This window comes from Solanum stenotomum, chromosome 11 (assembly GCF_019186545.1).
Source record: "Solanum stenotomum isolate F172 chromosome 11, ASM1918654v1, whole genome shotgun sequence".
Taxonomy (NCBI): domain Eukaryota; kingdom Viridiplantae; phylum Streptophyta; class Magnoliopsida; order Solanales; family Solanaceae; genus Solanum; species Solanum stenotomum.
In genome coordinates this window covers 47,502,803-47,518,857 of record NC_064292.1, presented here as the reverse complement: position 1 = coordinate 47,518,857, position 16,055 = coordinate 47,502,803, and the positions used below count along the sequence as shown (strand labels likewise).

Below are 16,055 nucleotides of genomic sequence, written 5' to 3'. Positions count from 1 at the left end.
CTTATCTTAATTTGTTTTTCACTCGGTGTCTAGAATTCACACTAAAAATTCCGATTAAATTTGGATCATGCAGTGCAAGATCGATTTGGAGCTGACGCTCAAATAAGATTTTCTCCATATTCATGGTTCGAACTTGAAATTTATGGTTAAGGGTGAAGTACTCCCATAAATGCACCACAAACCCCGTTGGTCCTACTCATCTTACTTATCCACATACCCACTTAGTGTGTTGACACGTGTCCATCAACTTTATTTTTACATTTTTATATTACTCTCTCTCACGTTTATTCTAGGCCCTGCCTCCTTCTCTAGCCACGTGTCCCTTTCACCTCCTATATATTTGCTTCTCCTCCCCTGTGTTCTACGTTTCAACTTTCAAAGCACCTCTTTCTCTGTAACTACAAACATAAATCATATCAATTCAAATCATTTTTTTGAAGAAAAAGTAATGGTGGAATTGCAATTTCCTGCTGGATTTCGATTCCATCCAACTGATGAAGAGCTTGTGATGCACTATTTATGTCGAAAATGCGCCTCACAGCCGATTGCTGTTCCGATTATAGCTGAAATTGACCTCTACAAGTATAATCCATGGGATCTACCTGGTAATTTTTCATCATTTTATTTACTTAGCTGTTGTTTTTGTACACAACTTTGATGAGGATTTTTTGATTTTTTTTTTCAGATTTGGCTTTGTATGGTGAGAAAGAGTGGTATTTCTTTTCGCCGCGAGATCGGAAGTATCCGAACGGTTCACGGCCGAATCGAGCTGCGGGAAATGGATATTGGAAGGCGACGGGTGCGGATAAGCCGATTGGTCGTCCAAAAGCGATGGGAATTAAAAAAGCTTTGGTGTTTTACGCAGGAAAAGCTCCGAAGGGAGAAAAAACAAATTGGATTATGCACGAATATCGACTTGCTCATGTTGATCGATCTGCTCGTAACAAGAACAATAGCTTAAGAGTGAGTAAATCAACTGAATTATACACTTGTAAATGTAATTCAGTGATTTGAGATTTGATCTTTTTGACTAATCGAATGTGTGCTTCTTTTTTTAGCTTGACGATTGGGTTTTATGTCGAATCTACAATAAGAAGGGTACAGTTGAGAAGAATCAACTGAATATTCGAAAAATGAATGTTGAAGTGTCGCCGGCGGTAAGTGAAGGTGATGTAAAGCCGGAGATTATGCCGTCTTCGACATCGTACCACGTTTACAATGACTTCACATACTTCGATTCATCGGATTCTCTTCCAAAACTTCACGCCGATTCCAGCTGCTCGGAGCACGTACCTTCGCCGGAGTTCACATGCGAGAAGGAAGTTCAGAGCGAACCGAAGGTGAAACTGAGTGAGTGGGACAAAACTGCCCTTGATTTTCCATTTAATTACACAGATGCCACTACTGCTGAGTTGCAGAGTTGTTATGAGATGTCACCGCTACAAGATATATTCATGTATCTGCAAAAGCCGTTTTAAGTGGGGCCCGCCGGTTTTTCCATTTTGATCGCACGTGCGAATGAGACTGAAGTCGATGACTTGGCACGTGCCGATGATTTGTAGGAATTGGAAAAAAAGAGTAGTATCTTTGGGTTTTCCATTTGCTTTCACATTGGCTATTTTTTTTTGTTTTGGAGAAAAGAAAAAAACAAAACAAATTGGTCGTATATAGTTTTTAGTAGAAGGAAGAAAAATTAGTAGAAAACTAAGTTGTGAAATGATATATTTATTGGATTTATTAGCATACTTGTGGAAGTATTTGATTGATACTCACAAATTGTAAGGAATATTTAGACTCCGCGTATATGTATATGATTTAGAGGTGTTAAAAATGAGCTCAATTATAGGTAATTCGTCAAATTCGTTTGGAATTTTAAGGGTTCAGCTCAAGATAATTTGTCATTCAAGTCTTAACGAATTCTCAATTGAGCTCAATTTAATCTCTAGTTTCAACCCGTTCTTAAAACTTTTTATTTGCATTAATGTAATGTACATTCCTATATTGAAGGTATGAATTACTTATCGATTTTATATCTTTTAGGATTTATTTATTTATTTTGTATTTTCTTTCTTTTTAAATTTTCTTGAGTTGAAATTCAAATTGTGGTTATAAAATTTAGAAAATAATGTATTAAAATTATTGAGATTAAGTGGGTCAAGACTCGGTACGTTTTAAAACTCATTTGAGCCTAAAGTAAACTTGAACAGGTCAAGACCCAATCTAATATCTATTTCAACCAACTTTAGTATCTTTAATTTTAACTCAACCCGTCCATTTAACGTCAGGAGCACGTAGAAATGCTAACTCGTACATAAGCCATTAATGATTGAGAGAAAGTGAGCAACATCTTGTATAAGGTTGGGGCATGAAAGAAAAAGGCTAGCGAACGTCTATTTGCAGATATCGACCCTTTACTCAATTGGGCAAATCAACTGGAAAGCTCACTACTACTAAAATACAATGATTGGAAAATGTTGTAATCTTTCAATATCCAACTAATAATCATTACTTTCTCTATTTCAATTTATTTGCTTTACTTTTTTTCAAATTTTGTCAATAACTCCAAGATTCCACCTAACATATTTAAGACCCAAGATTAGGAGATATTTTGGTACGTTATACATATCTTTAAGAATACATTACAGTTCGATACCTTTGGACCATCTAATTTACAATATAATATATATATATATCTTATACATATACCTCAAGCATTTTTTATATACTAAATGGTTGAATGGTATATATTGGTACTATTGGCATTTTTTAATGTAAGACTGACAAAATTCGAAAGTCTATCTTACTTTCTAATTAAACTTCATGCTCAATAACAAAGACAAATAAATTGAAATGGAGAGTATATAATTTCATCTCTACCATTGTCGACTGAGAGATTAATTGACAAGTGGTTTAATTTGTTGCAACTTCCTTTTCCCTCTTCTATGACTCTCAAAACCAATTATGTTAAGATGGTAACTGACAGGACATACCCCCAAAGCTGTTGATTCAAATGCACATATTTTGTGTTCAACTGCCAAAATAGCTGTTGAACGAGCAAGATCTGCACTAGTAGTTGCTGCAAATTAGTAATTTTGTCATGTTGATCAAACTAATCCCACTTCACTCGTCGAGCTGAAAATCTAGTTGGACAGAGTAAGTAAGTAAATTCGAAAAGAATGAAGCAAAACTAATAAACTTTAATGTGCCAGGCCTTCTGCACAACAATCACCTTTGGCATTTGTTGCTACTTGGAATTACAAATACACCACTGGGATTTGAAATAAACAGGATCCGTTTTTCTCATCATGACTCTATTTGATATTGATATTTCTAAGAACTGCAGAAACTGTACAATTTGGTGCTTAAAAGCTAGGTGTAAGACTTACCTTGTACCATGGGAACCTCTCTCAACTTTTCTGTACTTGCAAATATCTTTACTATTTTTTACAGTTACAACACAGGTAGCAGAGCTTTAGATATGAAAAAACTTGGACTTTACCCCAACAGCTCTTGCATTAGGCTGGAGTATGAAGAGATTGTTCTTTACCAGGTTCAGCTCCGACTTTGGGTCCTCAAGTCTGCATTATTTCTGTCTTGCTTCTCTTCACTCACTATCGCTATGAGTTCTACTGGACCAGCTAATCTCAATCTCTAAAGTCCGTGATGAGCCATCCTTGTTGTTGTCCTGGCTGAGGCTGAAAAGGCCACTGTACATGCCTTCACTAACAACTTTATCGATTTGGATTGTTACCCTCCCGATAGTGGTCTGAAACAAAAGTATACACATCAGAAATGCTGAGACTGATATTAAGTAAGAGTGACCTGACTCGCAAGGGGTTTCGAACTTGAGACCTCCAACATGGAAGTCCCATGGCCAAACCACTAGGACACCCCGAAGGGTGTTCTAACTGAAAGTTTATTGGTCAATGAATATAAACTTCACACCAGACATTCAGAATATAAAGCTATTTACCTTCCCAAATGTGTTTTTGCTTTTGCACAAGATATGTAACTTTTGTCCCTTGGGTGGTACATCAAAAGCCCATGTGAAGCCTTCTTTCCATTCTGGTGATGTACTATGACTCACAACCTAATCATGAACCATGGATTGTTAATATGAAATGCAGATCACCAAAACAAGAAGCTGTTATATATATAAGGTTCTTTAACACATTCCTAAACCTAAATATTCCTCTCTTGGAAGTTCCTATGAAGTATAATCAAGTAAACTGCAAGTCGAATAAAATTTCAGAATAAAAAAGGAAAGAAAGGAAACCACCCAAAAATATCACAAAAAATGTTCTTAGCATGACTAGATCTTATAATTGTTGCATGAGCTTAATATGATTATCCTGTGTTTCTCGGACTTTTCAAATATGCCGACGCACCCATGTTGGATCCTTAAAAAATATACTACTTTTGGAGGATTCAATACGCACCTGACAATATTTTTAAAGAGTACTAGCAACATAGTGATTATCTATAGAGATCCATGGAACTCATCACTGTCTTATGCAAAGAGTTATACAAGACATCATGTAATTAAACATTCAACCACACAAGCAATGTGCATGTAGCACCCCTATCGCATGCCTTAAATACCTTCAAAGTAATGTCTCAACACCCAGAGTTGAGAATCTAAGTAATGTGAGACAACATTCTATTTCTTCCTCACACGAAAAATCATTTTATATTTCTTTTCCTAATTTTGAGATTATATTTACAATAGGAAGTTGATCTTCGATGCTCTACATTTTTTAAAAAGAAATAGTGGAGAGATTATGGTACAAGGATTACATTTGTAAAGGATTCACAATTTGATATTTTTTTAATGGAAAAAAAAAACTAGGGAATTATAATATTTGGATGGGGTAATTATATTCTTTAATATAGTATATTCCAGATACAAATGTTCCAACCACCAGCGACTTCATTGACTTTTAGAATATGTAAGTCTAGGATCACTTGGAATTTAAGCAATTCTAGAGGACCCTTAAACTGTCACTACTCTACCAATTAAATAAAGCCCTTCAACCCCCACATCCCACCTATATATAGACATGAAACATCAAGACCTAAAAAGAGGAAACAACACCATCTTTCAAGCTTCATTTGCTCTGTGTATCTTGCTATTTTGCTCCCCATTATTTTCCTTCCAATTCTACTCTGATTACACTTTGTTTAAGTCGGGAGTCTATCAAAAACAACCTCCCCACCCACAAAGGTAAAGGTAAGGCCTGCACACATCCTACCATCCCCAAACGCCACTTGTGCGATTACAGTGGGTATGTAGCTGTAATTCACATGTCGGGACATGTCCCATTCCTACATATATGTAATGTATTCTGTAGGGTCTCCATTGACTCACTGTGGATATGCTTATATATACTTGATATTGTATTTGAGCTACATCTCACGAGACTTAATTCAACTATGTGATAGCTTTGAACCTTTGTACGGGATGTTCATGCTTTATAACAAGTTGAACAGGATTTGCTCTACAAGTGCCAGGCCCGTCGGGTGCTGGTCACTGCCCCTAGTTTGGGTCGGGACAGTGCAATACACATACCCTACTATACTCAGAGTAGCTGTGATGGTACTTAACGGATATACCCCTAGTATAGTTAATGTAGGCTGTGATTGTACAAAATTGTCATTCTCATGATAAGTGAATGATTTCAAAAGTAAAAACAGATTTTAGAATAACAAAAGCCTTTGTGCTTCATCAACAATTATAAAGTGATGGCTCATTACCTTTGTTTGCCGTGATGGACCATTTCCAATAGTCAATTGACAAAAAGCATTAGTTCCTCCCATCACCTGCTTTAAATTGTTTGCACGCTTGATTGTGACTGTCAAACAACCTGGTAAGCAATGCAACAGACTGTCTGCTCTATCATGGAAACTTGGTGGGCAAGTCTTCATTAGCATCTGCAATACTGGAATGGCTTCAGCTGCAACCATTGCTTGTGAGTTTGACACATCCATTGGCATGGTTGACCATGATTGCTTGAGTAAGCATAGTGTAGTCAATACTGAATCCTGTGCAGCCTCACTACCAGACTTCAATGCTGCCACCAGATGAGGGATACAAAGTGTAGCAGCATCAGTAACATGGAGCTTGGGAAAATTAGAAAATATAACATGAATGGTCTGCAGAATCTCCTCACTAGCAGTTGCCTTGTTCCACAATTCCTTATCAAGTGCAGCTGCATTTCAAGGAATTTTAAAGTGTTTTTAGCAAATAAGAGGAAAAGGAAATACTTGTACTACAGTCATGACATGAAGAAGGAACAAAAAAGAGATGAGAACAAAAGGCATGCAACAAAGATTTAGGATTTGGTTAGCTTAAGACATTAGATCATGGAAAATTTGAGTTTCAAAATTCATAGATCAGAAAAATTTAATAGCTGCATTGGAGCGCTACAAGCAAAATTAGACAAGGAAAGAATATGCATCGGGTAACGGTTTGACATCTTGTTACTTAATATGGTTGTTTTATTTTTATTTTTTATAAGTAGGTTTGTTTTATTTAATGGCATTAGGTCTTATGTCTACCAATCTAGTGCACTTATGTTTTTCCTTTTGTCAGCTGTCCAATTCTTTGAAGCACTATCTTTAGCTTACAGATCTAGTTTCTGAAAATGGCTCTGAATCTGTAGCTTTCAATTAAGTGATAGCTTCTAAAATGACTGGAAAGCTATAGCTTTCAATTTATTGTTTCAAGACTTTACCCTACTTCAACTTGTGGGGACATAAAAATCAAAATGTAAAAAGAAAAATAATTGCAGCATAAACTTTCTAAGGGTAAAATATTGGAACAGAGATTTACATCTGAAGACTCCTTTTCTGGGTTTTTAGCAGATTGCATGTAACATTATTTTCGTGTAGGCTTTGGATGGTTCATGTATATTTCCATAAAAGCTCTTCACCAGATGTAGGTGCTTCATCGTCATCGGACTTCCAAAAATTAAGAATAAAAAAAAGTACTCCCTTTGTCCCAATTTATGTGGCACACTTTCCTATTTAGTTGGTTCCAAAAAGAATGTCACCTTTAGAAAAAAATGAACTTCAAAATTCTCATTTATTTAGGTGATTTATAGCCATACAAATGTCTAAGGCTAGTCTTACATACAATTTAACTTCAAAAATCTTTTACCCTTAATGAGATGATTATAGCCACACAAATGTCTAAGACTCGTTTTAGATCACAAGTTTCAAAAGTCTTGCTTTCTCTTTAAATTTGTGACGAGTAAAAACATGAACATAAATTGGAGAGGGGGGGGGTACTTAACAAGCAAGTTACCTGTCAAAGATCTGATAAGCTCGTTTGATACATATTCTTGAAGCGTGTGATTTGAGAATAAAAACCTTACGAGCAGAGATGCTTGTACTACAATTTCTGAATTAGGGGCTATAAGCAGTTCTTGAACCATTAAAATTCCACCTGCGTCTGCAACTGCTCTCCTGTTTGTTCTACTGCTCATTACAAAATTTTGCAATGCACAAATTGCCACCATTTGCATTTCTTCTGTTGGTTCATCTTCAAGTAAGCTTATCAGAGCTCGACAGGCTGAGACAGAATCACTCGATCTAGCTAGTCCTTCATGCTGGGAGAGATCACCAAGAGCAAGAGCTGCAAGAAGCCTACCAGATTGCGATCTAGACTGTGGATCCAACAAATATTGTGCCAGAGGAGCAATTGCGTACTTAGATACCTTCAGCTGTCGTACCCTGACATTGTTGAAAAGGGCTTCAAGTAATCTTCCCGATGCTTCTTCACACTGGTGAGATCTTAGCAGATCCAGAAGGGCATCAACTGCGCCTGCTTCAGCCATCAGTTCCGCACATGAAATATCGGCCTTTTCATGAACTATAAGTGCATCTAGTGCAAGAGTAATGGTGGTCTCGACTGTTGAATGCAGCATCTTTACAAGAACCACCAGGGGAACTTTGAAGTAGTAATCAGAGTTAGAGCATAGGACATTGCAGAGAACCATAGCTGCTGACTCCCACAATGCAGGCGGTACAGGGTCGTCTTGAACAATAACCTTTGCAAGCTCAAAAATACCGCCAGCATCAGCAACTGCTTTTGGCCAGCTTAATGAGATATTTTCCAAAGCTTTAATTGCTGTCTGTTGCAAGTTCAAAATACCAATGCCTGCTAGCTGCACAAGAGGCACTACAGCATTTTTTGTAGTTATATCCTGCTTAAAATGCTCTTGTGCAAGGAGGTGAGATAACAATTCGGTTCCAAGTTGCTGGATATCTTGAGATGGAGATTCAAGAAAGGAAATCAGAGGCTCAATTACCTGGCTAGGAGAAAGATTCAGAGTTGAAAGACTTTGTGGCTTCTCTAGAATATTTACAAGAGTCTGCAAAGCACTGTGCTGTCCCCACAGTCCAATATCTGACCGTAGTAAAACCATAAAGAGAGGTTCTACAATTTTTGCAGCAGATGTGCTTTTCGAAATAGCACTACTATTTGTCAATATGCGGAAGAGTTCTGCAATAGTGGAGCACAGGGAACTGGATGCAGTTGGGAGCAGCTCAAGGCAATTTTCTATTATGCCTGCTTTGACCATATCCATCTTGCGGGGAGTTCGGTCTTTACCCAACTTAATAAGTGCACAAATACTCGCGTCGCTGAGCCGGTGGTTTGAGCTACAAATCAGATGAACCAGAAGATCAACAAGATCATAAGCTGATGCAAGCTCCACCAGCTGCTCATCATCCAACAAGCTCTCAAAAGCACAAACTGCTGATTCCACAGCCCGTTCTGCTTCAGATTGCATTAGCATTACTAGGGGATCTACAAATTCAGAAGCAATCGGCAATGCTCTGATTTTTGGATCACCAAAAAGTACAAAGCATAGCTCGGCAGCATCACTTTTCAGTTCCAATGGAGAAGCTGAAGAAAGAATCTTATGTAGACTCTTAAGGGGATTCCTTTCTAGATCAGCCATCAGTGATGCTTTTGAATCACTTTCCGATGTCAACTTAACCAAGGCGCTAAGAGCAACTTTCTTTTCACTTTCTAATGCAGCGTCAAGCATGTCAACTAATGGCTGTATGGCTTGAATTGATGTTTCAGAATCTCGGATGTTCTCAGCATCAAAAAGTTCATTTAAAGCCCTAGCAGCACTCAGCCTTGCATTTCTTGACCCCAAATGAAGAACAGCAATCAGTTGTATCGTGCAACTAACTGCTGCTTCATCCTGGAGAAGATCGGAATTGCTGAAGAGTATTCTCAGTAGCTCAGAAATAGTTGCCTCAGTCAAGTCTTGAGGACTCAAAGATAGGTACTTCGTTAGAGCCTCCAGCGCCCCAGCTTCAGCCATGATTAATTTGTTTGCATCGTTACCATCTGCAATTTGTATCAAGAGACACACAGCCAATGGAGGTGCACCTGGTCTATCAGGCAGTGGTTTTAACAGATCTACCAGTAGAGGGATAGTCTTGCGCGCAGTTGAACCAACTCTCACATCATCAATTTCAAAAAGATATTCCAGGGCAACCTGATCAGGGTTTCTTACCAATAAAAATTCTTCAGAGAGAGAAACAAGATTCGGCATATCGATTTCAATGTGACCAATCAAGCTCACTAAACCAGCAATTGCACCTGAATTCGCAATAGTAAGATTTATTCCCTTGTCCCTCTGACGAACAAGACTAGCTATTGCCTGAGCAGCAAAAAATCGATCAATCATTTCATCAGATTTCAGAAGATGTGCAAGCAAGGGAATAAAACGCATGGATGTTGGAGAGGATACTATATTGGCATCTTGGAATAAAATAGCCAAAAGCAAAGCACTGATCCACATGCCCTCTGCATCTTCAAACTCTGCCTGCCATAACAAATTTTTCTTCAGTTCACTTGACCAGATAAAAACTTCAAAAAGAGCATGTGAACCTTCCTCACTTCTGATGATTGGACTCAACAAAGGTGACAATGAATCAGTTACTTGCTTATCAACCTTTTCTTTAATTTGTTAATTATTTTTTCATTAATTTCATCTTGTTGCCAAAGTTGAGAGGGTAAACTTGCATATTCAGGTACTCGGAAAAAATTCCATTTAGCAACTCCAGTGGTTTCTATCAAGAGCTAGCACATGGCAAGACAAAGAGAAATCAGTATAACAGAAGATGAGACATGACACTTCAAATGCATTAGTTTTTATCATGATCCAAAAACATGAAGTGAGACAAAAATGTTGGCCCTAATCCAGAAGTATGTAATTGATACAGATGATACCTCACAGCCTTGCGAATTCGTTATTATGGGTAGTTCCTACAAAGGATCAGACTAATGACGTATACAATACTCAGATTCTCGATGTAGATGCTACATAGTTGGTTAAGTCAGGTAAATGAAACATTCAACAGTTTTAAATAGTTTTACAATAGCGGCCATCAGTTGCGCAATCAACAACATAATTAAACCGCACAAAGAATAATAACCTGAACCAAGGTCCAAAAACCAAAAGTACTGAATAAAATTAGCCAATCAACACTTATATGGTTCCAAGTTGAAATCAAATTTGGTTCTTAAAGAAGAGGCCTGCAGCACAAAGACAAAGTGAGAATTATACAATGTCTACCTGTAGATTGTAAGTGTGTCTTGCAAGCTTGTCAGCAAGAGCCTCAAGTCCCCCCGCTTCCTGAACAGTGGACTTGCTATTTATATGAAATGATGAAATTATTGATAGCAGCCAAAGGGCAACAGTACCACCCAAGACCATTGCTGGATCTGGAACCTCAAACTCATTTCCTACCCCAAATGGAGTTCTTTCTGTGAAACCCCTAGGGGTTCTGACTTCAATTTCTAGAGAAGAACAGTTAGAGTTCTTCTTCATCATATCAACTAATGCATATATAAGAGGTTTCAAGTACCCAGATGCATAAAGTGCATCCATTGACTGAACTTTGTGTTCCTTGGCAGCACAAATAACCAATGCTGTCCCACCAACACTTACTTCTAGGCTGCTAGAGTTCATTATTCTATCAGCCAATGCACCTATTGACCTGGATCTTGACACTAACAGGTCACCTAGCACAACTGGTTGATCTCCACAGAGCCTGGATAGAATTTCTATTGCTTTATCTTGTACCACTGGAGATCCCTCACATAGGCAATGTATAAGAGGCTCTAAACTAGATGGAACTTCAACAAGGGTAGACCAGGGGTTGTATGTCGAATGTGTGCCTTGCTTTGCCCTAGCAAGAAGTGCAATAACATCTAAGGCGTCTGCAGCATCAGTTCCATCTGCACTCATTGCTTTTAAGGATTCTGCAATAGCGAGAACAGCAAATCGACACTGAGCAGTTCCCGTCAGTACATCTCCCACTGGAAAATGCCTCAATACTTGATGAAAGCCACGTGATGCATTTTTCTTACCTTCTAATGACCCTTCTCCTAGAACTCGGGTAAAAGCTGAAACAACATCTTCAGCCAGTGCTTCCGCAGCTATCTCTGGATCAGACAACAGATTGGCTAAAGCAGCCATTGCAGTCTCTGCAGAATCAATAGTTGCAGTTTTAGCCAACTTAATCAGTGGTCTTACATCTCCTTCAGCAATATAAAGCATCTTATTTGTAGATTTTTCTTTTGTTGGACGGGACAAAGCACCCAAGGCTCGAGCTGACTGTGTTGCAACAACTGGAGTTTTGCTAGTCAAAAGCTTCTTGAAAGGATTAACCACTTCATCCACTGTGAGACTGTCACAAATATCATGCCGACTGCTGAATAGGTCTGCCAAGACAGAGGCAGCATATTCTTGAGTCTTTTCATTTGAGGAATTCAGAGCTAGGACAAGTGATTTTAGCCCTTCGTTAGCAGCAGCCCCTTTATGTACAAGGTCACTCTGAGATGCCATGGTAAGCACATGACCTAACACCTTAATTACATGGGCCTTTGAGCTTGGTGAATCTCCCTTCAGCAACAGTAGCAATTGATTTATAGTAGCCGAGTCAGCAGTAGTGATTAGTTTTGTTAGGGATCTAGCTGATGCTTCTTGTCCCTTTGGTCCACCATTTTTTAGAAGCCACAAGAACGAGTGTATAGCTCCAGCACTTTCAACACAGGCACGAATGTCTTCACTATGGCAGCACAGGTTATACATAACATGTGCTGCATCTTCCTTAGCCTTCTGAGACCCCGTTTCTAGTAACTGAACAAGTGGCGGAATCCCACCAGCAGCAGTGATTGCCCACTTGCTGTCATCAACTTGGTCAGTTAGGATTGCAAACATCTCAACAGCATACTCTTGATGTTGTTCACTGGATAACCCCAGCAGTGATATCAGTAACTGAATTCCTTCTCTCTTTCCAATTGCATCCCAGATACTCACTCCATCACAACATAACTGTATTAAAGAGAGTATCAGATACTCTTGCGCATCACCACTGGCCATTGTTATAAGGCCCGTAAGAACCTTCTTAGATTCTGATTGGTGGACGAGATTTGACAGATGAGTATTGCCATAAAGACTTGCCATTGCCTCAAGGAGACGTTCCCGGACCAACTTATTATCCCGCGGCTTTAGAAGCATTATTAGAATATTCTCAACCTTTGTTGCGTCAAAACATTCTTCTGCATTGAGCTCAAAGATCATAAGAGCATAAGCAAGTGCTCCAATTATATCAGCAACAGGAGCAGTTAATCTTGGGGACTGAGAAAGTTCACCAAGATACAGCACGAGGGCACACATTCCACCGCATATATTGGATAAAGCTTGTATCGCATGCCACTGCAGAAGCTCTCCTCCTTCGCCTTGCATACATTCTTTGGATGGAGCTACGACAGCCCCTATGAGAATTGGCACACCTTGTGAGTCAGCAACAGCTTTCTTTGCTTTGGTTGATTTGAGAGAAAGAACCTCTAGAGCCTCAGCTGCACTGGCACGAACACACACATCATTTTTCTGATGTAAGAGGCCTAGAAGAGCTTTGATTGCTCCAGAATCAATTATTTTGGGAATGCTGTCACTGAGTGCCAACATTACTTGGGCCAACAGCGAAGCTGCATTTGATTGAGCTGCAGCATTATCAGAAGAAAGAAGTCCTAAAATAATGTCAACTCCACCACCCTCAAGTGTTGCCTTCCAATATCCATCTTTATCACCACAGAGATTTCTCAAGGCCCCAGTCACAAATCCTTCTACTGTTTTATCCTGCTTCTGCTTTGGGTTAAGTTGCTCCCACAAAGTTGGTACTACACCCTCAGTAACAAATATTTTAGTGCCAATAGGATCATCTGAAAGGCCACTAGATGACACTTGAAAAATTGCTTCTGCAGCTGCCTTCCTTGCTTCTGTGGAATCCGACTTCAAAACTGAAAGTAGAGGTGGAATACATCCACCTAGAAGAACCTTCAACCTTAAGTCTTCATCTTTACATAATATAGATAAGGTTGCAGCAACATTTACTTTTGCCAAAGGAGTGCCATTTCTGAGAATGAATATGAATAATGGCATTGCTTGGCCATGTGAACAAATAAGACCTCGTGCTTCCTTTCTTGCTTTGGCTATGCCGAGCAAGCGTGCTGTAGTAAGTTCTTTTTCATGTGGGGAAGATTTATTTGCATGCAGCTGCTCAATAAGTTGAGCAACTGTTGACATTGTCTTTTCTTGATCATCCATTTCAGCAGTTCCATTGGCCTCACTGGAAGTAAAAATAACATCTTTTATTGTCAATATAAATCATAGTATGCCTCATAAATTGATGAAAAATGTAAGGGATAAAGTTAAAGCAAGCAATGTGGAAATGATTTCTGTCTTAAGACAATTAATAAAAGGTAACAAATAAGTGATTGTATATGCCCAATAAACCCTGGTCCTCCAAGTGTTCTGTGTATGGAAAAAATAAAAGATAGATGAATCAGCAAAGCTCAGCCACCAGGAAGTAAACTTCTCTACTTAACTTCAAGCAAAAATATAAAAGAATTGTTCTGGAACAAATTCTCTGATTAGTTAATGTGTTGGTACACATTTTAAACCAACCCAAGTAGCACATTTACATATCTTACATGCACATGAAAGGGGGTAACCGACCTGTTCTTCTGAGAAGAGAATGAAACCTTCCCGACCCTCAATTCAGGGGAAGCAGATTTTGACATTGGCAACAACGCTCCACTTTGAAACTCTTCTTGCTTCCTACAGAATGTAACTACCTTACATTAGTATAGCATTCAGGTTTGCTTGATCAATGAAACCACAAGCATAAATCAAAGGGAAAAATCATTGAAGAAAGGGACAATGTGGATAAATTTGCTCCCTGATATGCTTCACTTTGACAAAAAATTCCATTTTAGACCAAACCCACTTCACAAACTTAATCTTCAATAAGAGGGGGTATTTACCGTGGCCGAAAAATTTCCCCCAATGCTGCCAAATTCAGCTCCTCTGTTGCTCTCCTAGGTTAAACTTAAACAATTTACAAGCAGGAAAACCCCCATTTTTCACATAGCTGGACAAAATTTGTACCAATTGTAAAATTCGCCAAAAAATACTGCACAAACCCCAAAAAAATAATCTAAATCATACCCAGATCTCCATTAATAACCTATACATGCAGGTGAGTGAGACTTATACATACATTACATTATTATATACACAAACCACATGCATATAATTTGGAGAATAACCAAATTGAAAAAAATAATTATGAATTAATAAAAGCCATTTAAAAACTGTAAAAACAACAAATATACAGAGATCGAATCAGAAGGAAACATTGCAGAATATTAAACGATGAATGTCTGTATACATTACCCACGATACGTCAAAGTAATAACAATATTTTATTCATTTGAAAACTAATTTACAGAAAAATAAATAATAAATTAAAAAAAGTTCCAAAAAATTGTACCTTTTGTGTGAAATTTTAACAGTTTCTGCAGAAGAAGAACATCATCATCATCATCATCATCAATGGAGGGAGACAAGCAGGTGTAGAGAGAGAAAGAGAACAAGAGAGAGAGATTGAAGTCTAATTTGACTCTTTCTTTGCTTCATTTCTCCTGAAATGTTTTGACACTTATTTTTATTTTTTTTCAGCACACTAGTATGGGTTAATTAAAAAAATATTTTTATTGTTGCATTTTACGTGGCAACTTTTTCTTTTTCGTTTATCTCAAAAGAATGTGATTTTTTTATAATTAGAAACAATTTTATTTTACAACTCCCCTTTTATCCTACTGAAATGATTTGATTTACGATTATACAAATATCTNGGGAGACAAGCAGGTGTAGAGAGAGAAAGAGAACAAGAGAGAGAGATTGAAGTCTAATTTGACTCTTTCTTTGCTTCATTTCTCCTGAAATGTTTTGACACTTACTTTTATTTTTTTTCAGCACACTAGTATGGGTTAATTAAAAAAATATTTTTATTGTCACATTTTACGTGGCAACTTTTTCTTTTTCGTTTATCTCAGAAGAATGTGATCTTATTATAATTAGAAACAATTTTATTTTAAAACTCCCCTTTTATCCTACTGAAATGATTTGATTTACGACTATACAAATATCTGAGATTCTTTTAAATTTCAAGTTTCAAAAAATTTTATTTCTTTCTTAAACATTGTGTTAAGTTAAACGGTGTAACATAAAATGAGACAGAAGATATAACAAGTTTAATTTTACTAACTTATGTGAATATAGTAGGACATTCATGATTTGTTGTATTTTTTAAATTTAGAAGAAAAAAAATAGGTTCATGTTTAAAAAGCTAGTAATAAATATTGGCATGATATGTAAATATATATCTTTTAACTTGATTTCAGTTCACATTTATGTCCATCAACTTTGGTATGCATAAGTAAGCACTTAAACTTGTATAAAGTTTAACAAATAGACACACATCTTATGTGGCATCCTACATGACAATTTGCGTCATATATAGTGTCCTACATGTATTATGTCACGTAGGTTTCATGTGTCTACTTGATCAAATTTATACAAATTTAAGCGTTTATTTATGCACATCCAAAGTTGGAGGGCATAAATGAAAAATGAGATCAACATAAAGGGCACATTTATGATTTATCAATGAGCTCA

General features: G+C 37.6%; 2 protein-coding genes across 2 annotated transcripts; one reads left to right on the top strand and one right to left on the bottom strand.

Moving 5' to 3' along the window:
* Nucleotides 1-343: 343 nt before the first annotated feature.
* On the top strand, nt 344-1,745 carry LOC125845118 (NAC domain-containing protein 2-like). Its single transcript, XM_049524538.1, has 3 exons — nt 344-605; nt 686-963; nt 1,059-1,745. Exons 1-3 carry the CDS (start codon nt 449-451, stop codon nt 1,476-1,478), a joined length of 855 nt encoding a protein of 284 aa, XP_049380495.1. The 5' UTR covers nt 344-448; the 3' UTR covers nt 1,479-1,745.
* Nucleotides 1,746-3,191: 1,446 nt separating this feature from the next.
* Nucleotides 3,192-15,017, bottom strand: LOC125845113 (protein CELLULOSE SYNTHASE INTERACTIVE 3-like). The gene is made up of 8 exons (XM_049524533.1): nt 14,869-15,017; nt 14,360-14,508; nt 14,052-14,153; nt 10,602-13,662; nt 7,307-9,848; nt 5,755-6,209; nt 3,974-4,090; nt 3,192-3,766 (listed from the first exon to the last, which is right to left on the bottom strand). Exons 3-8 carry the CDS (start codon nt 14,114-14,116, stop codon nt 3,605-3,607), a joined length of 6,402 nt encoding a protein of 2,133 aa, XP_049380490.1. The 5' UTR covers nt 14,117-14,153; nt 14,360-14,508; nt 14,869-15,017; the 3' UTR covers nt 3,192-3,604.
* Nucleotides 15,018-16,055: the final 1,038 nt, after the last annotated feature.

What these genes read in the sequence shown, in the direction of transcription:
- LOC125845113 (XM_049524533.1), bottom strand. Translation starts at nt 14,116, where the DNA reads ATGTCAAAATCTGCTTCCCCTGAATTGAGGGTCGGGAAGGTTTCATTC. An exon ending in TTCTCTTCTCAGAAGAACAG is followed by an intron (nt 13,663 to 14,051) that starts GTCGGTTACCCC and finishes TTTTACTTCCAG; the next exon opens with TGAGGCCAATGGAACTGCTG. An exon ending in GTCCATCACGGCAAACAAAG is followed by an intron (nt 4,091 to 5,754) that starts GTAATGAGCCAT and finishes GTTCATGATTAG; the next exon opens with GTTGTGAGTCATAGTACATC.
- LOC125845118 (XM_049524538.1), top strand. Translation starts at nt 449, where the DNA reads ATGGTGGAATTGCAATTTCCTGCTGGATTTCGATTCCATCCAACTGAT. An exon ending in TAATCCATGGGATCTACCTG is followed by an intron (nt 606 to 685) that starts GTAATTTTTCAT and finishes TTTTTTTTTCAG; the next exon opens with ATTTGGCTTTGTATGGTGAG. An exon ending in ACAAGAACAATAGCTTAAGA is followed by an intron (nt 964 to 1,058) that starts GTGAGTAAATCA and finishes TTCTTTTTTTAG; the next exon opens with CTTGACGATTGGGTTTTATG.